Source organism: Sciurus vulgaris (genome assembly GCF_902686455.1).
Source record: "Sciurus vulgaris genome assembly, chromosome: 8".
Lineage (NCBI taxonomy): Eukaryota > Metazoa > Chordata > Mammalia > Rodentia > Sciuridae > Sciurus > Sciurus vulgaris.
The window spans coordinates 92,633,551-92,652,306 of record NC_136468.1 but is presented as its reverse complement, the minus strand read 5'-3'; the positions used below and the strand labels follow the sequence as shown (position 1 = coordinate 92,652,306).

The following is an 18,756-nucleotide window of genomic DNA, read 5'->3' as shown; positions in this document are numbered from 1 at the left end:
TGATCACACAATCAGTTGAATGGACCTCACTGGGGATTTCAAGGTTTAGATGTTGTTTTCTTAAATACCATCTACATGGCCAGATCCAGTGTGATCAACTCAATCGGCTGCAGACTGATTAATGAATTCATCGGTTCATTAATTCATCGTTGCATAAAGGGACGAAAACATCTGTTGTGAATTCCAGCCAAGATGGCCTAGGAAGTTCGTTCTTTGACACACATTTCTCTACTCCAAACACAGGCAAGAATGGGCAAAATAGAAAAATCGATTTTAAAAAATTTGAAGACCAAAACTATACAACTAGCTCTGGGAACCAGAAAAAAATAGGGAACTTCTACACAGAATGTGACTGACACTGCTGTGGAGCCATGGACAGCTGCGCTCTATATCCTGAGTGGCGCAGGTCAGGAAGGAGCAGAAGGAGCTAAACTTTCAGGGACAGTCTGAACACGGGGCTTGGGCTCAGGGCTCACATCATCACCTGCTGACCTGCATCCTGGTGCTGAAAAGAGTAATAACAGGAAGCTGTTGGCCTAGAGAGATGGAAAGACATTGATCCAGCTTTTCTACCAGACCACGCTAGCTGTGGAATTGGATCTGCAATATCCCCAATGATTCTGGGGCATCAGACACAGACATTATAAGTCCTGTCTCTGATGTGAAAGTTTAAGGGGTCAGTAGAAACAACTACATGACTCTAGACAGGGGGAGGAACTTGGGTGGGGGGAAGGGGAGGCAGTGGGGAGCTCACATACTAAAATTCCACGGTCGCAAGAGAAGCAATAAAGTTGGACTTCATCAAGATTAAAAACTTTTGTGCATCCAAGGACACCACCAGCAGAGAGAAAGGCAACTCACAGAATGAGAGAAAGTACTTGCAGATCAGACACCCGATAAAGGGTTAACGTCCATAAATATAAAGAACTTCAACAACTTGACAATAACAAAAACCAGACAACCCAACTCAAAAATGAGGAAAGGACTAGAGTTGACAGTTCTCCAAAGAAGATCTACAAAAGGTCAATAAGCATATACATAATAAGATGCTCGACATGGTGTAAGCCAGGGAATACAGTGAGATTCGACTTCAAATGCACTAGGTTGGCTAGAATTCTGGAGAAAAGACCGACAGTAACAAGTGTGGGTGAAGATGTGGAGAAATTGGGACTCTTACACATTGCCAGTAGGGAAGCACTTTGTAAAAGTTTGACAGTAAAAAGTTCAACATAGAGTAACCATGTGACCCAGTAATTCCACTCCCAGGTATATACCCAACAGAAATGAAAACATATTGATATAAAAACTTGGTTTACAACTGTCCACAGAAGCATTATTACTCATAGTATTCCATACATCGATATAAATTTCCATCAACTGATGAATGTATAAGTAAAATGTTGTATCTTTTCAAATAAATGAAGTACTGATACATTCCACATCATGGAGGAACCTAGAAAACATTGCATTCAGCAGAAAAAGTCAGCCATGTGTCAAATATCCAGAGTGAGCTAATTCATAGAAACAGAAAGTAGATGAGTGGTTGTGAAAGGCTGGGTTGTTTGTGGTTGTAAGAGAATGGGGTATGACTTCTCAAGGGTATGACATTTCTTTTAGAGGTAACTAAAATGCTCTGGAATTAGATGGGTGATGTTCGCACAATGTTATGAATATCTGAAAAGCACTGAGTAGTATGCCTCAAAAGAGTGAATTTTAGGCTATATGAATTATAGCTCAATAAAAAATGAAGTCGTATGGAAGATAAACTATCATGCATCTGTCAAGAATTCTAGTAGGACATTGAGAGAGTGGTGGGGAAACCATATTTCAGCAAATAAATAGTTTTCCAGAACTGAAGAAATATTCAAATTCTAAGATGGAAAATGTACCCCAATTGCCTTACCTAAATGAAAACAAATGCGTACATAAAGACATTTGGTGTGGGGGGGAATTGCCCCAAATTACACCAAGTAGGGAGGGATCTTAAATGTTGAAAGAGGTTCAGGGAAACTGAAAGAAATCAACTGACAATCAACTGACAGCAAAATTTGCATTGGCAACAGTAAATGCCAGAAGGCAATGAAAATATATCTTCCCTGTGCAAAGGGAAAATAAAGCAATATGTAATAACTAAAATAGTTAACTTATTATTCATGAGTGAAGGCAAAGTAAAAATATTTTCAGGTATACAATGATATAATATACCACTTATAAGCCTTTGCTTTAAAAAGTGTTAAGAGATGTACTTCAAGAAAGTAACCCAAAACAAAGAAGTGAGATACAAGAATTAATGGTGAGCACACAAGTAAATAAAAAATTAGTTGATAAATTTGAGTAACTGCTGGCTATAGAAATAATGTCCAATATTGTATTAAAATATGAAAGAGAGGCTATGAATAGAAGAAGGGATATGGAGTTAAGGGATACTAAGATCTGTTTTGTCTTTGGACACAACTTGGTAATTTTGTGACTTATAACATAAAGGACCATTAGTGAAATAATTAAAATATAACATATTTTTGTTATGAACTGAATGTGCCCCCAATTCATATATTAAAATGTAATAATCTCATGCATATTTGCACAGGAATAACAAATACCAAATTCTGAATGATTTTTTTTTTTTTTTGGCTGAGGTTGCACAGAGGAAAGTACTGTAAAGGAGTAATACTAGGTAACTCAATTCTACCTGCATTATTTAATCTCTTTAAAAATTTTTTTGGGGGCTAGGGAGATAGCTCAGTTGGTAGAGTGCTTGCCTCATAAGCACAAGGCCCTGGGTTCAATCCCCAGCACCGCAAAAAAAAATATATATATATATTTTTTGAGTAAATATGGAAAGCATTAATATCTGATTAAACTGTACTGAGAATACAGGCATTTATTATGTGAGCATGTCTACTTTTTCTGTATGCTTAAAATATTTTAAATTAAAGAATTTTTGTGTAAAAAAAAAAATCTGTGATTGTCCTGCAAAAAAATTTTGTTTGATTTTTTCCAAGTCCATGATTTAACATATATTTCCAAGAAATGTAATGTCTTCCTTTCTAACCTGTTGGGTGGGATGGGTGTTGGATATGAGCATTTGAGTATGAAGAAGGCTCTGTAAGTAGCTTGTCAGTCCAGGAGCCACCAGCGATCACTTCCTTAAAGCCCTGCTTGCGTGGTTTCTGAAATTATCTAAGGGGTCATCTTGAAGGTCTAGAACCAGAAAACTTCTATGGGGACACCACCTTGATTCCTTGTAGATTTGAAGCAAAGTGACTCTTGTATGGGAAAGTAATAGCACCTGCAGCCATTTTCTTTTCTAGAGGCAAATTCATCTCTTACCCATGGGATTTGTGAACCCATCAAGTTCCATGGGTGGGCCGTCATTGATGGAGAGCTGGGGCCTGTTGGCTCTTGCCGCAGGAGTGGCTCAGAGCGTCGCCACCACTAACGGGCATGACCGCTAACGATCCTGGCTAGTCCATTACTCACCTCTGAGCTGTCCCAGGGCGCCTCGCTTTCCTGAAGTGATCTGAGATGAAAAGGTACAGTACCATAGTCACTTGCTGATGCAGATACGGCCGACTGCTCCTCCCTGCGTGCTGCTGCTGGAGTGTACCGTAGTCTTGGCAGTAGACGTGGCTCTGCTTCTAAGCTCCACTGCCTGTTGTAGAAACAGTGTGTGTGTGTTAGACACCAGCTGGCTCTCAATGACACTGTTGTGTGTCCTGTTTTAGGGGACTACGGATAAAGCATCCACTCGGAAGTTTCCTCGGATGAGACCTGGCCACCTCTGAGGTCTGAAGACATTTTAGAAAGCTTATGATTCTTTTACCAAAACAAAAATGACACCTACTGTAAGTTATTGAGTTTTTAACTTCAAATATGGTGACGTCTGAGCTTCCTAATACAGGTTTTTAACAAGTACTTTTATATGTATTACATATCTAAAAAATTCAGGGACAACGCTAGGTTTTTAACATGTATTAGAACCTCACAGCTCTCCAAGGAAGGTATTCTTATCTCCATTTTGCAGTTTAGGAGATTGAGGCACAGATAACTGGCTTGTCTAAGGTTAGCCCTTTTCTGTGAGATTCATTGTCAGTGAGTAAAGATGATACTAACTCCTCTTCACTTGTTACTACCTGTTTTTGCACTTGTATTCTGCCTGGGCAGCAGATTGATCCCTCATCTACCAACTCCAAGCACCTAGTTGGGCTGTGGAGGGATCCTACAGTCTTTCAAGTGAAGACTCAAATGGCTGTTCTCTCTGCAGCTGTCTTTCACCTTGAGTTCAGTTTGAGAGATGGCGGCTGTCACTTACTATGGACTGAGTCAAAGCTCATTTGTTATGCTTTGATTTAGTGCTTCAGAGTTCTGTGACCCTGAAGAAATGTGTCTTTAGAGGCTTCTTCTGAAGTTGGTCACTGTTGATATGGATGAAGGACATAGAGCCACATGGAAAATGTACATGTTGATGAGAGAAATCAAGTGAAGGACAGCTTGCATAATGTCTAAAATATTTTTCTCCATTGAAAAACATGAATGATGCCCTTTGTATGTGTCAGTACAAACAAAATGAAAACAAAGAATGAAACTAAAAATGATTAGCTCCTTCAAGGAGCTTATTTAAAAAAAAAAAAAAAACTTCAATATCACAGACCATTTGATAGATAATTGTCACTTGAATAAGACAAGAGTTAATTTCTGCATCTTACTTAATTGTTACTCCACTACCACTGTCAGGAGGGCTTGAAAACTATGCCTGAGTACCTCTCCATATTATTGTGAGACCTGTAGAAACAAGCTGAGCTTGTAGCGTTTGTGTAAGACAGAAATTTGTTCAGGCCCCAAACTTGAAACTTGAGGGAAAGGAACTTGCTGTCATTCTTTGTAAGCAGACATGGGCAGCAAGCCTAGGTATCAAGATGTTGCAGAAGTAAGAGAGAAATATTAGCTTCTGTGGACTCTGACAACTTTGCCAGGTTGTGTATATTCCAAGAGAGTCTGTATCCTTTAAATGGAGATTTTTGAAGGCGACCAAGTGCGATGTAGTGTATTGAACCAATTACATATTTCTTAGCACCAACTGTTATCGGTACAGTGATGAAGTGCTAGGGACACTAGTGTCCCTGTCCTCAGGAAGTTGATATGCGGGACTGAATTGTCTGTGGGATAAAGCACAAAGATGAAGTATCTAAAAGATCAGGAAATAGGTTCAGTAATGTCTTCTGATGAAAGTGACTTCAAGAATTATTATGCCTCAGTCTAGTGAATGCAAAGAGTCTTCAGAATCAGAAGTGCCCTTGTCACTTTCCTAATTTCCCTAATTATAACAAGATTAGAATTCAGGGAAACTCCTTCCATTTTAGGTGCTTGTCTAAACCACACTTCCCCCTGGAATTTCTGGCACTCTAATATTTGGGGTTAGGCCTTGCTCAAAGAAACTGAAAGAACCTCCATATTTTTACATGGCTTAAATAGTTTAAAATGTGAGCTAGCTATTCTTGCTTTATTTAGAATGGCACTTGGTTTCAGAAAGTTGTTCCATTGGGTAGTTGAATGGAAAAAAAAAAAATATATATATATATATATATATATGTATACATATATGAATGTACATTTTGGATAATTAGTCTTTTGTGACTCAAAGTGATATGTTCTCTGCCAAATATTCACCAATAAATTCATTAATATAATCTCTTCATTGTGTGATCATACCTTTCATGAAGTAAAATCTGTGTGGGGAGTTGATGATTTTTCTGCACCATCATAAGGGAACTGACTAGTGTGGATACCATTATAAGGTGCTAGTGATAACCTTACTTGTTCCTGTGCTGTGTAATAATGGCTATCATGTTCCAAGTACCTGCTACATATTGAACACTGTGCCAAGGACTGTTCACACATTTTCTCACTTACATTCCCTTTAAAATCTTCCCAATAGCCATGCAAAGCATCTACTGTTTTTCCCATTTTATAGAAGGAAGAAAGAACAAATCCCTGGCTATCAGAACAGATGAATGATTTCCTCTGGATCTTGCAGCTAGTAACAGCTTAGCCCAGTTCCGTGGGCCCCAGCCCATACTTCTCTCATAATACCATCCCCTCTCCCCAAAGGAGATTTCCATGGGTTTGTTTTCCCAACACAGCACATGGACAAGGGGTGGGAAGGTCAAACCCAGCAGGGATGGGAGCAGGTTTACCTATGCTGACCAGCCTAGTCAGCTGCTCCAAACATTCCTCTGACCCTAAATATAATCATATGTCACTTCACAACAGGGACACACTCAATGTGATTGCATTATTGTACAAACATGACAGAGTGTACTTATACAACACTTGGGGGGATGGCCTACTGTATATCTAGGCCTGTTTGGCATATACTGTTCTATATGTGGCTATCACTGATGGAACTTCACATTGTGGCATGTACCTATACCATGGCTGGCTTGTTCTCCAAACTCAACCCAGTCGTTCTTAACCCTGGCTACACAGTAGGGCCACTGTGCATTACAAACATACTGATGCTTTGGTTCCATTCCAAAGTACTTCATAGACTCTTAGGAGTAGGACTTAAGCATCAGTACTTTGTAGCGCTGCCTTGGTGATCTGATGCCTCCAGGATTGAGGACCACCAGTGACAATGACAGCTTCAAGTTGGATAGAGGGCAGAAAAACTTTGTGGCTTATCTGTTCCCTCTGGGCAGATGTTACTCTGGAGACCTGAAATGCTGGTGGGTGATCTTTTCATAACCAGATTGATAGTGGTTTAATTCAGGTGGTTTAACTCAGTTTTACCAGATAACTTCTCAGACTGCAGGTTTCTTGTCCCCTGAGCTCTTTGCTCTGTGAGTTTTTTTTGTTTGTTTGTTTTGTTTTTAAAAAAAGAAGAAGCCACCCTAGGTAATTTAGTCTGCTCATTTTCTTCACGTAAAGTCCTTGGAGGACCAAAGTCTTTAAAAAGGTAGACAATGAGCTTGATCATTCTAGTTTTTTAATATAAAGTACACTTTGAGGAGTTTAAGAATAGATCATCACCTTAGATAACACTACATCTTATGTGCGCAGTTTAAGGGTAATTTTCTGGTTGGGTTAACGTTGCTAAATTGCATTTCTACAAAAGGGAGGAACTGCCTATCAGTGTGGCTTTACTGAAATGCTCCTGTATTTGGGGGAGAAATGAACTCCTCAGTAGGGAATGGAGGTTACTGCTGAATTTTCCTGGCAATTGCAAGTCTTCCAGATAATTCCAGAAGAGTAGGGTTTTCGTCTCAGGAAAGGAATGGAACCTAACAACAAGTGAGCACCTTTCCCATGTCAATGGTGTGCTGGCTGCTTTCACATGCATGATTTATTTTCTTCTTATCCGAGCCCTCTGAAGTGAGTGCTATTTTCTTCTTCTTCTTTTTTTTCTAATGGGAAACTGAAATTAAGTGCATTAGTCACATGGGGACAGAACTGAATCTGGCCACCTTCCAAGGATGGTGGAGATACAAATGAGATAATGGATGTAAAGATGGGAAAGGAGAGGCTTGGCCAGATGAAGACAGTAGCACTCACACTCAGCACTGTGGAGATATAAATACTCCCGAGGCTCAGTCCCACACCACCCGCCGCATAGACTCTGCTCTAAGTGTCTGAGCTGCACAGTGAACACCAGGAATTTTAAAGACTCTGTGCGGCTCTTGTCTGCAGCCCAGGCTGAGAACCACTAAGGAACAATCTCACCTGGTTTGAAGCTTATTTCCACTAGCCTAGACTTTTAAAATACCTGTGAACATCCCAACATTCATAGGTGAAGGAAGAAAGAAATTATTTAGTAGACCTTTTGGACAGGACTTTTAGGTAGTTCTCTCTTGAATGACCATGTACTGTATTAAGGTAATCTACTACTGAAACCATTTCAGGGGAAGTGTGATCATAGCCACTAAGAAGTATATATAAACTCTAGCACATGACACAGGTATATACTTGAGTATTGACAGTACAAATGAGGTACAGTTATAATCTGACTCTTTCAACCTGTCATGGTAGTTATAGGACTGACATTTGGCCCAAATCGTTTTAAATATGGGAGAAGGATCTGAAGTCCAGCCGCTTGGAAGTGAAGCCAGACTCCATATATCTTTCCTCCTAGCTGAGTAACATTCAGGAAGTGACTTCCACTCTGTGGGTCTCAGTTTCCTCACCCAGGAAGGGAATGATAAGAGTGTTTGCCTTGAGGGGCACAATGAAGATTAAAGACTGACTAGTGCTAATGCTTAGCACTGTGCTTTGCTTAGAACACAATACCTGTCAGCTATTGTAATTATTTCACCAGAGCAGTTACTGAAATGAAAATCAGAGTTCTTATATTACTCCATCTTCAGAGAGGCTGATGTTAACATTCTAGCCCCATGCAATTCAAAACTCTTAGGTGATTTTTGTGCATTTTTATAAGGGCCTTCCATGAGATTTCACAGAAACACTACAAATAGATACTGATTTCAGGAATGACCTGTACGGAAATAGAATTTTTCTCTTTATGTAAAACAGCACATAAGTGGCAATAAATAATTATTTTTATCTTGGGTCAGTTTATGTGTTTTGTACATGTATGTGCACGTATAAATGCAGGTAGAAAATTTCAATAGGTGGAAAAGCTTTCTCCAAAGGTTGCATGGCATTTTCTTTGAGATGACAATGGATGTTCAATGCTTCTTTTCTTTAAAAAAAAGGTTGCCAATGTTAGAATTTACTCAGAAGCAAAGAGTAGACTGCCTTATCATTATTGGAGATGATGCACTGTGACAGAAATTTGGAAGTTCCCCACCTGAAGATGTAGTTCTGTGCTGCAGGGTGATGATGGTTCTGAAAGATGACACAAAGTCCCGGTGGACTGAAAGAACCAACGCCAGTTCCAGTGAAAGTCAAACTTAATTCAAGGTTATTAGGCCAGGCCTAAGTTTGGATGAGGACTAGTGACCATTCTTTCTGGATTACTCTTAGTGCAAAACAGAAGGGTGTACTGAATTAGTGGCTAAGGATATATGATATGATATCAAGAAAGAATTTATCCAGTTTTTCTGAAGGTGTTTTCTGCAGAACATGATCAGATACTCCTACACAGGATCAGTTATTCCTGATAAAAAGGAAAAACTACACATTCTTGGCTGTTCTCAGGGACTCATAATACCGTTGCCATTATGTAAGGCACTGATAAATCCTAGTGTGAAGGTCCTAGTTTGACTTTCACTCTGTTAAATTTGGCTGAGGAAGCCCTCCCTCCCTTAGCCACCTATGACAGTCACAACTTTGTTAATGAATACTTTAGGAAATAGTAGTCTAGTGTAAATAATCTTAAAGAAGTAAAGATTCCCATTTATGTTTTTGTTGGGGGCTGTGCCATGTTGGCGGCGCCGGGATGGCGCCTGATCACATCGGCAGCGAGGAGGTTAATTGACATAAGCACACTCAGGTGATTTTCTCGTCCACGCACACAATGTATGCGCATGTGTTCTCGAGCACTAATTGCGTCTTGCCTAATGTTTGCGTAAGAGGCGTGGCCCTGCTCTCCGCATCCTGGAGGTGATATAAGCGAAGGCCGAGCGAGACACACGAACAGCAGCCAGAAGAAAGGAAACACACGAACAGCAGCCATTAGCAGCCAGAGGGAAAAACACGCGGCAGTAGCTAGTAGGGACATACGCAACAGCAGCCATTAGCAGAAAAGCCAGAAGAAAGAACACAGCAGCGAGTAGGGGCAGCGGTGGAAGGCAGATCACGGACCGGAGAACTGAGACGCATCAGTAGGGCACCTTGGGTGGACGTACCCTTAGTTCACAGGATGCAGGACTTCAAGGTGTAGCAAGCCTCTTCCTCTAAGCTCTAAGCAAAGCCTGTCCTTCTCTCAAAATCTCTCTTAAGCAAAATCTCTCTCTCTGGTAAGCAAAGTCTCTCTCTCTCTCTCCTCTCAAAGCAAGTAAACCTCATTTCCTCTATCCTCTATAAGTAAACAAGCAAGAAAGCAGTGCACTAAAGAGAAAGATAGAAATGCCTCAGTTTCCACTCCACCACCCATAAGACCCGTGCAAGTTGTTGCTGCAGGCGGTGACAAATATCCATGGATTTTGGAACCGCAAAGAGCCAGCGACATGTTTTAACATCTGAATCCAACTAACAGCTATGTTAATTTGATATATGAATAAGTCTGAGTCTGTTTTCTGGAGAAGAAAGTTCTGTGCAATAAACAAACAAGCAAAAAGAACAGTAGTTACCAAGCAAAATGGTCTGAAAGTGAGAAACGTGGGGGGCGGGGAGAATTCCAGAGGAGTTGGTGGTGGCAGAGAAAGAGGAGAATATCATAGACATCTCTGGGAGGAAATGTGGTGTTTATTTAAGAATGAAAGTTAAACAAGAGTTAAAATTCCCAGAAGAGCATCACTTTTAAGAGAAGTAAATGTTATGGGTGATTGTGAAATCAAGGATGGTGATGTGTCAGTTTCTGTCTTGAACCTTCCCTAAGTGCCATTGAACATAATATAGATAATGACTTTCCCAACTTGCATCTCTGTGCCTTTGTCAAAACCTTTATTAGCTGATTAGATCATTTTCTCCAAGTAAATTGCTCTGAGAGAGGAGAGTAGACTTTTTGAATGTGTCCCCAAGGGGAAAAAGTGTCCAACTTGCTAATAATTAAGCATATGGGTGGGCGGAGCTTTGTTCCCTCTGGGGACAAGGGAAAGAGGTTGTACTATTGGTGTGTTCAGCTGTGGGAAGTGCCCAATTATTAAAAGGAGGGTCAGACCCTTTCTTAAATCTCAGGAATAGCCAGAAGATGAATGAAATCACCCTCAGGAGGCCACCCTAGAACCCCAGAGAAAAAGTTCACATTAAATTCAAGATGGTGCCCCCACACCTGGCTCTGTTCTCCTGCCCTGTCATCAAATCATGATCCCCTGCAGAGGGGAAAGGCAATGAACGCATACAAAACAGCGCTGTATGAAATGTCCCCTTTCCCATACTTTGAGTGAGGGTGACAGCAGGCATACAAGTATTTCCATGGCCTCAGCAGGGAGCCAAACTCTATCAGCAGGCTCAATTCTATTTGCAGCGACTCCAGTGGCAAGGAGAGTTTTGTTCTGACAATCAGAATTCCAGCAAATGGTAAATGCTTCTTCCTGCTGAGAAGTGGGAAATTCAATAATACTTTGGCTGGGTTCATGCTGAGTCGCGAAAATAGAATGAAGTGGCTAGAAGGGTAGTAAATCAGCTAGTCCAGACCTTTCCAACCATCCGCTCTTGATCTGAAGCCCTCTCCCATCTCTGCTCCCTTCTCCAGGGTAGCAAGACTGTTTTTATATTGTTCCTACAGTGTTTGGTGTCATAATCCCTTGTTTACCCTAAGAAACAAAATTATACACTCTGAGATCTTAAAGATAACTGTTCTTCTATATTATTATGGAAGAATATGTATTATTTTGTCACAATAGGGCCATTTGCTGACAGACTTTACTACATTAGGATAACTCAAAAGGCAATGTTGGCAGGGGCATTAATGAACTTGTAGAAATAGCAGTACTTACACCTGGGCACTTTTTCTTTCATAAACCAGCTAACAAGTTTCAGAGGGTGTTAACAGATTGGAAGCTCCATGAGGGCAGGGATTTCTGTTTGCTTTGTTCACTGTTACACCAGCAGCATACAGTAGGTACTCGCAAGAGTCAATGAATAAATATGAATCTCTAGGATGCATAAAAGCACACTCAGCTATGGGCTCTCAGAGATAGCTATCTAGTGCAAAAGCCCACAGTGAACTCAGTTTTACTGACTTCCCATTAGGTATGGGTTTTGTATAATCACTGTGATTCATGATTCTATGGGAGGAATTTTAGCAGTGTATTTCTTTTTGAAAAGCTACATCACTGAAACCTGGTCACCATGGAAAAATCAGAAAGTGTAACCAACGAAAAACAAACTAAATGAAATAGAGTGTTTATGCTACTCAGACATAACCACTACTATGATATAAATGATTGTTCTTTCAGATTTTCCTGGGCACATATTTATGCATTTTCCAATAATGAGATTAGATTGTATACATGTTTTTTTTTTCATTATATGACAAATGAACCTCTGTTTTTGTTAGTAGACATCTATGTCATCTTTCCATGGTGTCACAGTAGTATGCTTTTAGAATGTACCAGAACTTAATCAATTCCCTATGATTGAATATTGAAGTTGTGTCTAATTTTCTGCTTCATCATAAACACTAGGCATTTTCCTGTTATTGGCAGAGCTATGCAGAGCTGGTGTTTCATAAGGGTAGCCTTGTAATTTCACAGATGTGTCTCCAGCCTTAACCCTTCAAGCTGACCCACCTGCCTCTCTCTAGCTCAGTGGCTTCAGTAGAGCTGGCGTTTGGGGCAACAGCTCAGTGCCAACTCTCCTTCTTCACACCTTTTACTTAACTACCATATCTATTTGTTCTTTAGTGATAATTTAACAATTTTTTTAACCTTTATTCACTGACCATACTTTCAAGCACATATGGGAAGGGGTGATAGGAGACTAGCGGTAGGGGGTGGGGAGACTCAATTAGTACTTTACTTTCTTCTGTTTATAGAACTGCAGGTTAGATGGTGTGTATTATTTGCTATTATTACTACTTCTGTTGTTATTTTCTGGAGTTCATACTTTATCCACATTTTCGAGTCGTTACCTAATGTCTTTTTTTCCTGTTCCAGAATCCCATCCAGGATAACCTATTACATTTGGTTGTGTCCTCTTGGCTCTGACAGTTTCTCAGACTTCTGTTTTTTATGCCCCTGACTGTTTGAGAAATACCAGCCAGGTATCTTGTGGTATGTCCCTCAGTTGGGATTTACCTGATGTTTTCTCATTATTAAAATGGGGTTATGTATTTTCAGGAGGAAGACCACAGAGGTAAAGTTCCATTCTCATCACAAAATATTAATTTCCATTTCATAAATCTGAAGAAGCAGACTGCCAACATTGCTTCTTCCTGCTGATGTCAACCTCAGTCTCCTGGATGAGGTCGTGTTTATTATATTTTTCCACTGAAAAACTGCTCCTTTGTCCCCTTTTTAGACCACGTTCTTGGGAAAGATGTCATTATGTCCTGCTCACACTAAGGGTTCCTCTCCCTGTGGGTAGCATATCCACATAAATTATTTGAAACTCTGCCTAAGAGGTTTGTCTGTTCTCTCACAATTATTTATTTATTTATTTATTTATTTATTTATTTATTTATTCATTCAATCATAGATGTCAGTAAGGACTTACAGATGTTTATTTTATACTTTGGGTTAGGATCTGATACTGCCTTCCCTATTTTGGTGATCAAATTGCACTGACTCGGGCAAGTGGGTAGACTTCCATGTAGTCCTGTTTTGTCTGCCATTGTTTGTTTTTGAGCACTTTTTAATTTTAGGACTCAAAAATTTAGTATATACATTAGTGTATACTAAAAGATATACTCTAGTATATCTTCTGTAGTTTTTGCTCTAGTTCTAGAAGTAGTCACGCAAAGAGCTCTGATTCCTTTTACTGAAGAATGGCATTAGAAATCCAGATTGACTTGGTAGGCACGCTTATTGCTACTGAGGCTACTAGGTTGGTAGCTATGTTATTGCTTCTACACCCTTTAAAATGATACAGGAAGGAAATACTTGTGTGTACTAACCCATGTGAATACATATATTTATAGATACTTTATGATACTATTAAACTGAATGAGGTCACATTCTTGTCTGCAAGTCTAATTCACCATTAGATGTATCATTCTAGTCTCCTTGTTGCTTATCTGCAAACTTCCATACCAATAGTTCTCACCGTCTGCTCTCCATTGACATATTGTTCAATTCCAGACACAGGCAGAGTGAATTAGAATTGTCAACCTGAATTAAAGTCCATCAATATCTTAAAACACTTTAAATTAAAGAAAAAAAGAATTGTTAACCTGTACCTGTGAGGAAAGCAACTTTATCAACCAAGCACAGTGCAAGTGTACAACTTCTCCTCTGTACTTTTACAGATTCTGCTCATATCAAAAGTTACTTAAGTGAGCATTTTGTCTTCCACCCTGTCCAGTGAGGCTGTTTCTTGCATTTGCAATACATTCAGATTGTTTTGCTACATTTTGAATTCCATTCTGGCATTCTCAGAACTTTCTAAATAGCCTTTTAAAATTTGCATACTTTATGGTGAAAACATTCAAGTCTTTCTTCCATCTTTTTGAAATGTACAGCATATTATTGTTACCTTTAGTCCCTCTAAACATAACACAAAATTTAATGTATCAAAGCATCATGTAGTACCACATTAATATGTTTTTCTGTTTTTCTGTATCAAAGTTTTAAGTAAAAACTGTGTATTAGCTTTAAAGAAATTTGCATACTAAGGGATCACTCCTTGTGCTATAAAATTCTCTGAGTTTCGACAAAAGGATAATGTCATGTACCTACCACTGAAATATCATATGCAGTAGTTTCACTGTCCTAGACATCTGTGCTTCACCTGTTCAGCCCTTCCTCTGATCCCCTGGCAGTCTCTGATCTTAACATCGCTGTAGTTTTGTCCTTTCAAGAACCTCACATAAATGGGATTATCTGGTATATGGCCATTTCAGACTGACTTCTTTTACTTAGCAATATATATTTCAGATTTGTTCATGCCTTTGTGTGGTTTGATAATTTGTTTCTTGTTATCATTAAATAAGATTTTGTTGTATGAATGTACTATCATTTGTTTATCCATTCACCTATTAAAGGAGATTTAAGTTGTTTCCAACTTGGGGTACTTATGAATAAAGTTTGTTTTTCTTTTTTTTTAAATTATTTATTTTTTAATTTTTTTATAGACTTCATTTTGATTCATTGTACATAAATGGGGTACATCATTTTGTTTCTGTGGTTGTACATGATATAGATTCATACCATTCGTGTAATCATACATGTACATAGGGTAATGATGTCTGTCTCATTCCATTTTTCAAACCCCCACTCCCTCTCATTTCCTTCTACATAATCTAAAGTTCCTCCATTCTTCTCTCACTCCCCACCCACTGACCCCCATTATAAATCATTCTCCACTTATCAGGGAAAACATTCCGCCTTTGGTTTTTTGGGATTGGCTTATTTCACTTAGCATGATATTTTCCAATTCCATCCATTTATTTGCAAATGTCATAATATTATTCTTCTTTGTGGCTGAATAATATTCCATTGTGTATATATACCACAGTTTCTTTATCCATTCCTCTATTGAAGGGCATCTAGGTTGGTTCCACAATCTAACTATTGTGAATTGAGGTGCTGTAAACATTGATGTGACTGCATTACTGTAGTATGCTGATTTTAAGTCTTTTGGGTATATACTGAGGAGTGGGATAACTGGGTCAAATGGTGGGTCCATCCCAAGTTTTCTGAGGATTCTCCACACTGCTTTCCAGAGTGGCTGCACCAATCTGCAACTCCACCAGCAATGTAAAAATGTGCCTTTTCCCCCACATCCACACCAACATCATTATTGTTTGTGTTCTTGATAATAGCCATTCTTATTAGAATAAGATGAAATCTTAAGAGTTTTTTTTAATTTGTATTTCTCTAATTACTAGAGATGTTGAACACTTTTTTATATATTTATTAATCTCCTGTATGTCTTCTTCTGAAAACTGTCTGTCCAGTTCCTTGGCCCATTTATTGACTGGGTTCTTTGTATTTTTGGTGCAAAGTTTTGTAAGTTCTCTATAAATTTTGGAGATAAGTGCTCTATCTGAAGTGCGTGTGGAGAAGATTTTCTCCTACTCTGTAGGTTCTCTTTTCACATCATTGATTGTATCCTTTGCTGAGAAAAATCTTTTTAGTTTGAGTCCATTCTGTTTATTGATTCTTGTGCTTTGGGAGTCTTATTAAGGAAGTCTGCTCCTAAGCCGACATGTTGAAGATTCAGGCCTACTTTGCCTTCTATTAGGTGCATGGTCTCTCGTCTAATTCCTCAGTTAATGATCCATTTTGAGTTGAGTTTTGTGCAAGGTGAGAGATAGACCTCTACAATGAAAACTATAGAATACTAAAGAAAGAAATTGAAGAAAACCTTAGAAGATGGAAAGATCTCCCATGTTCTTGGACAGGCAGAATTAACATTGTCAAAATGGCTATTCTACCAAAGGTGGTATACAGATTCAATGCAATTCCAATTAAAATCCCAATGGCATTCCTCATAGAAATAGAGAAAGCAATCATGACCTTCATCTGGAAGAACAAGAGACCTCGAATAGCCAAAACAATCCTGAGCAGCAAAAGGAAAGCAGGAGGTATTATAATACCAGACTTTAAACTATACTACAGAGCAATAGTAACAAAAACGGCATAGTATTGGCACCAAAATAGACAGGCAGACCAATGGTACAGAATAGGAGACATAAAGACAAACCCACATAAATATAGTCACCTCATACTAGACAAAGGAGCTAAAAACATACAGTGGAGAAAAGAGCCTATTCAACAAATGATGCTGGGAAAACTGGAAATCCATATACAGTAAAATGAAATGAATAAAGTTCTATAAAACTTCATATGCAGGTTTTTATTGTGGACATATGTTTTTCAATCAGTTGGGTAAACTCCTGGGAGCACACTTATGTCACATGATTAAGACTATGTTCAGCTTCATAAGAAACTGCCAGTCTTTCAAAGCAGTTGTACCATTTTGCATTCCCATGAACAAGAATGAGGGTCCTTGTTGCTCTGGATTCTTGCAAACCTTTGGAGTCGTCAACTTTTTTGAGTTTTAGCTTTATGTAGATGCATAGTAGAATATCATTATATTTTTAATTTGCAGTTCCTTAGTGACAAAATGTGTTGATCATCTTTTCCCGTGCTTATTTGACATACTTATCTTCTTTGGTGAGAATTCTATTCAGATCTTTTGCCCCTATTTAAACTGTGTTGTTTCCTTTGTTAAGCTTTAAGAGTTCTTTTTATATTTGGGGTATAAGATTTTATATTTGGAGTATAAGACCTTTGTTTGGATTTTGAAAATATTTTCTTTTTTCTTTTTTTTTTTTTTTTTTTTTGTGGTGCCGGGGATTGAACCCAGGGCTTTGTGCTTGGAAGGCAAGCACTCTACTGACTGAGCTATCTCCCCAGCCCAAAAATATCTTCTTAATGATGAACTTATAATTACACTTTGGAACTGACTTTGCAACCCTTAAAGCTTACATGCGGTACTCAATGCTGTCTCTGATATGGTTCTGCCCAAGGTGTTTGTTTTACTCTTCCCAAAAGTGATCCCAGTGTGCCCTCTCCCTTCTTTAACCTCACCCATTCATTGTCAGTGAACCTTTATATATGGGGTCATCACTGTCCATCTCTAGGAATTTCCTGCCTTTAAGTACTCTAAGTCAATGATCGAGTTGATAATGTGCTTATTCATCTATATTCAAGAAGTTCCTGTAAGAATACAACCCTGTTTCTTTTCTGACTTAGAGGATTAAAAAAAAAAAAATTCAAGAGGAAGGTGGCCCCCAAATTTAGGTCCTGCCATGTCATTGCTGAGATTAACGACTGTCTGTCTTCCTTTCCATGGCCTCCAGTCATCAAGCCTCCCTTGCGCCATTTTAAACGCCCTGCTTACGCATCCAGCTCCTACGCACCCTCGGTTCCAAAGAAAACTGATGAGCATCCTGCAAGATACAAGATGCTGGATCAGAGGATCAAAATGAAAAAGATTCAGAACATCTCACATAATTGGAACAGAAAATAGGTCAAGGGGAAGCGAAGAAGGGCCTTGTGTCTGCTTCTCTGCCCTCACCAGCCACAGCAGGAGAGGCCCCACAGACCTGCAGAGGCTGTGGGGGCTGGCTCTCTCAAGGTTGACTCCAACAAAGAAAAAGAAGTGGTTTTTTTTTTTTTTTTTTTTTTTTTTCGCGCTATTGGGGATTGAACCCAGGTAAGCACTCTACCAACTGAGCTATCTCCCCAGCCCAGAAAAAAGAAAAGAAAAAGAAGCTGTCTGCACTTTTCATTCTCCAGTAGACTCCTCGATCATTAGATGTGGGATCAATCCAGAGGTAGCAACTAACTAGTAAGCACGTTGTTTCATGTGGTTTATATTGTTTGGGTCTTTCAAATCTAAGTTGGACAAATGGCATGATACCTCCTGTTCAGGAAAAATGAAATTCCTCTCACCACTATTGTTTCCATTTCTAAGAGTTGACTTGCCCAAGTTAGTACATGGCTTAATAACTGTCATATTTAAGAAATGCACATCTAAAACATCTTTACCAATTTTAAATATGCTTACTTAACATTTTAAAATTCAAGTAAATATGTAACTTTCAAAGTAAATTGCACTCAAAACAAAAGTTGTGTTTCTGAATGTAACAATCTTAGAGGGAAAAGAAGACTGATGAATTGTGCTCATGGATATTTTGGAATTTGGACTTTACAAAATAGACCCAAGTTAAAAAAAAAAAAAAGATAAAAAGAGCTTTCTGATTTCTAATCACATGTCTCATGTCCAGGAGTCTCAATGTATTTTCAAGGATTTGAGACTTTTCAGTACATGCATTTGGCTCTCTGTTTTCCCCCCCCCCCCCAAATCCTCTATTTCCACCACAGTAGACAATGCTAAAAATCAGAGGCATATCCAGACCTTAAAGACTTCATACTTAAGATTTGCCATTGGAGATGTCAGTTTGGTTTTGTGGTCCTGGGACAAGAAGGTGTAAAATGGTAAATGTAGCTTTAATTTCTTATTTCA

The 18,756-nt window shown here is 38.9% G+C and overlaps 1 protein-coding gene across 6 annotated transcripts in view; it reads left to right on the top strand.

Moving 5' to 3' along the window:
- The window catches only part of PDE1C (phosphodiesterase 1C), a 538,202-nt gene extending 520,318 nt beyond the window's left edge, over window positions 1-17,884 (top strand). For 2 of the 6 annotated variants that reach the window (XM_079152338.1, XM_079152341.1), the window contains one exon: window positions 17,588-17,884. In XM_079152338.1, coding sequence (XP_079008464.1) covers window positions 17,588-17,757 — 170 coding nt within the window. In that variant the 3' untranslated portion in view covers window positions 17,758-17,884. Of the gene's footprint in view, window positions 1-3,725; window positions 4,699-17,587 lie in introns of those variants that run through there. The other 4 variants (XM_079152343.1, XM_079152339.1, XM_079152340.1 and 1 more) reach the window with 3 other exon arrangements.
- Window positions 17,885-18,756: the final 872 nt, after the last annotated feature.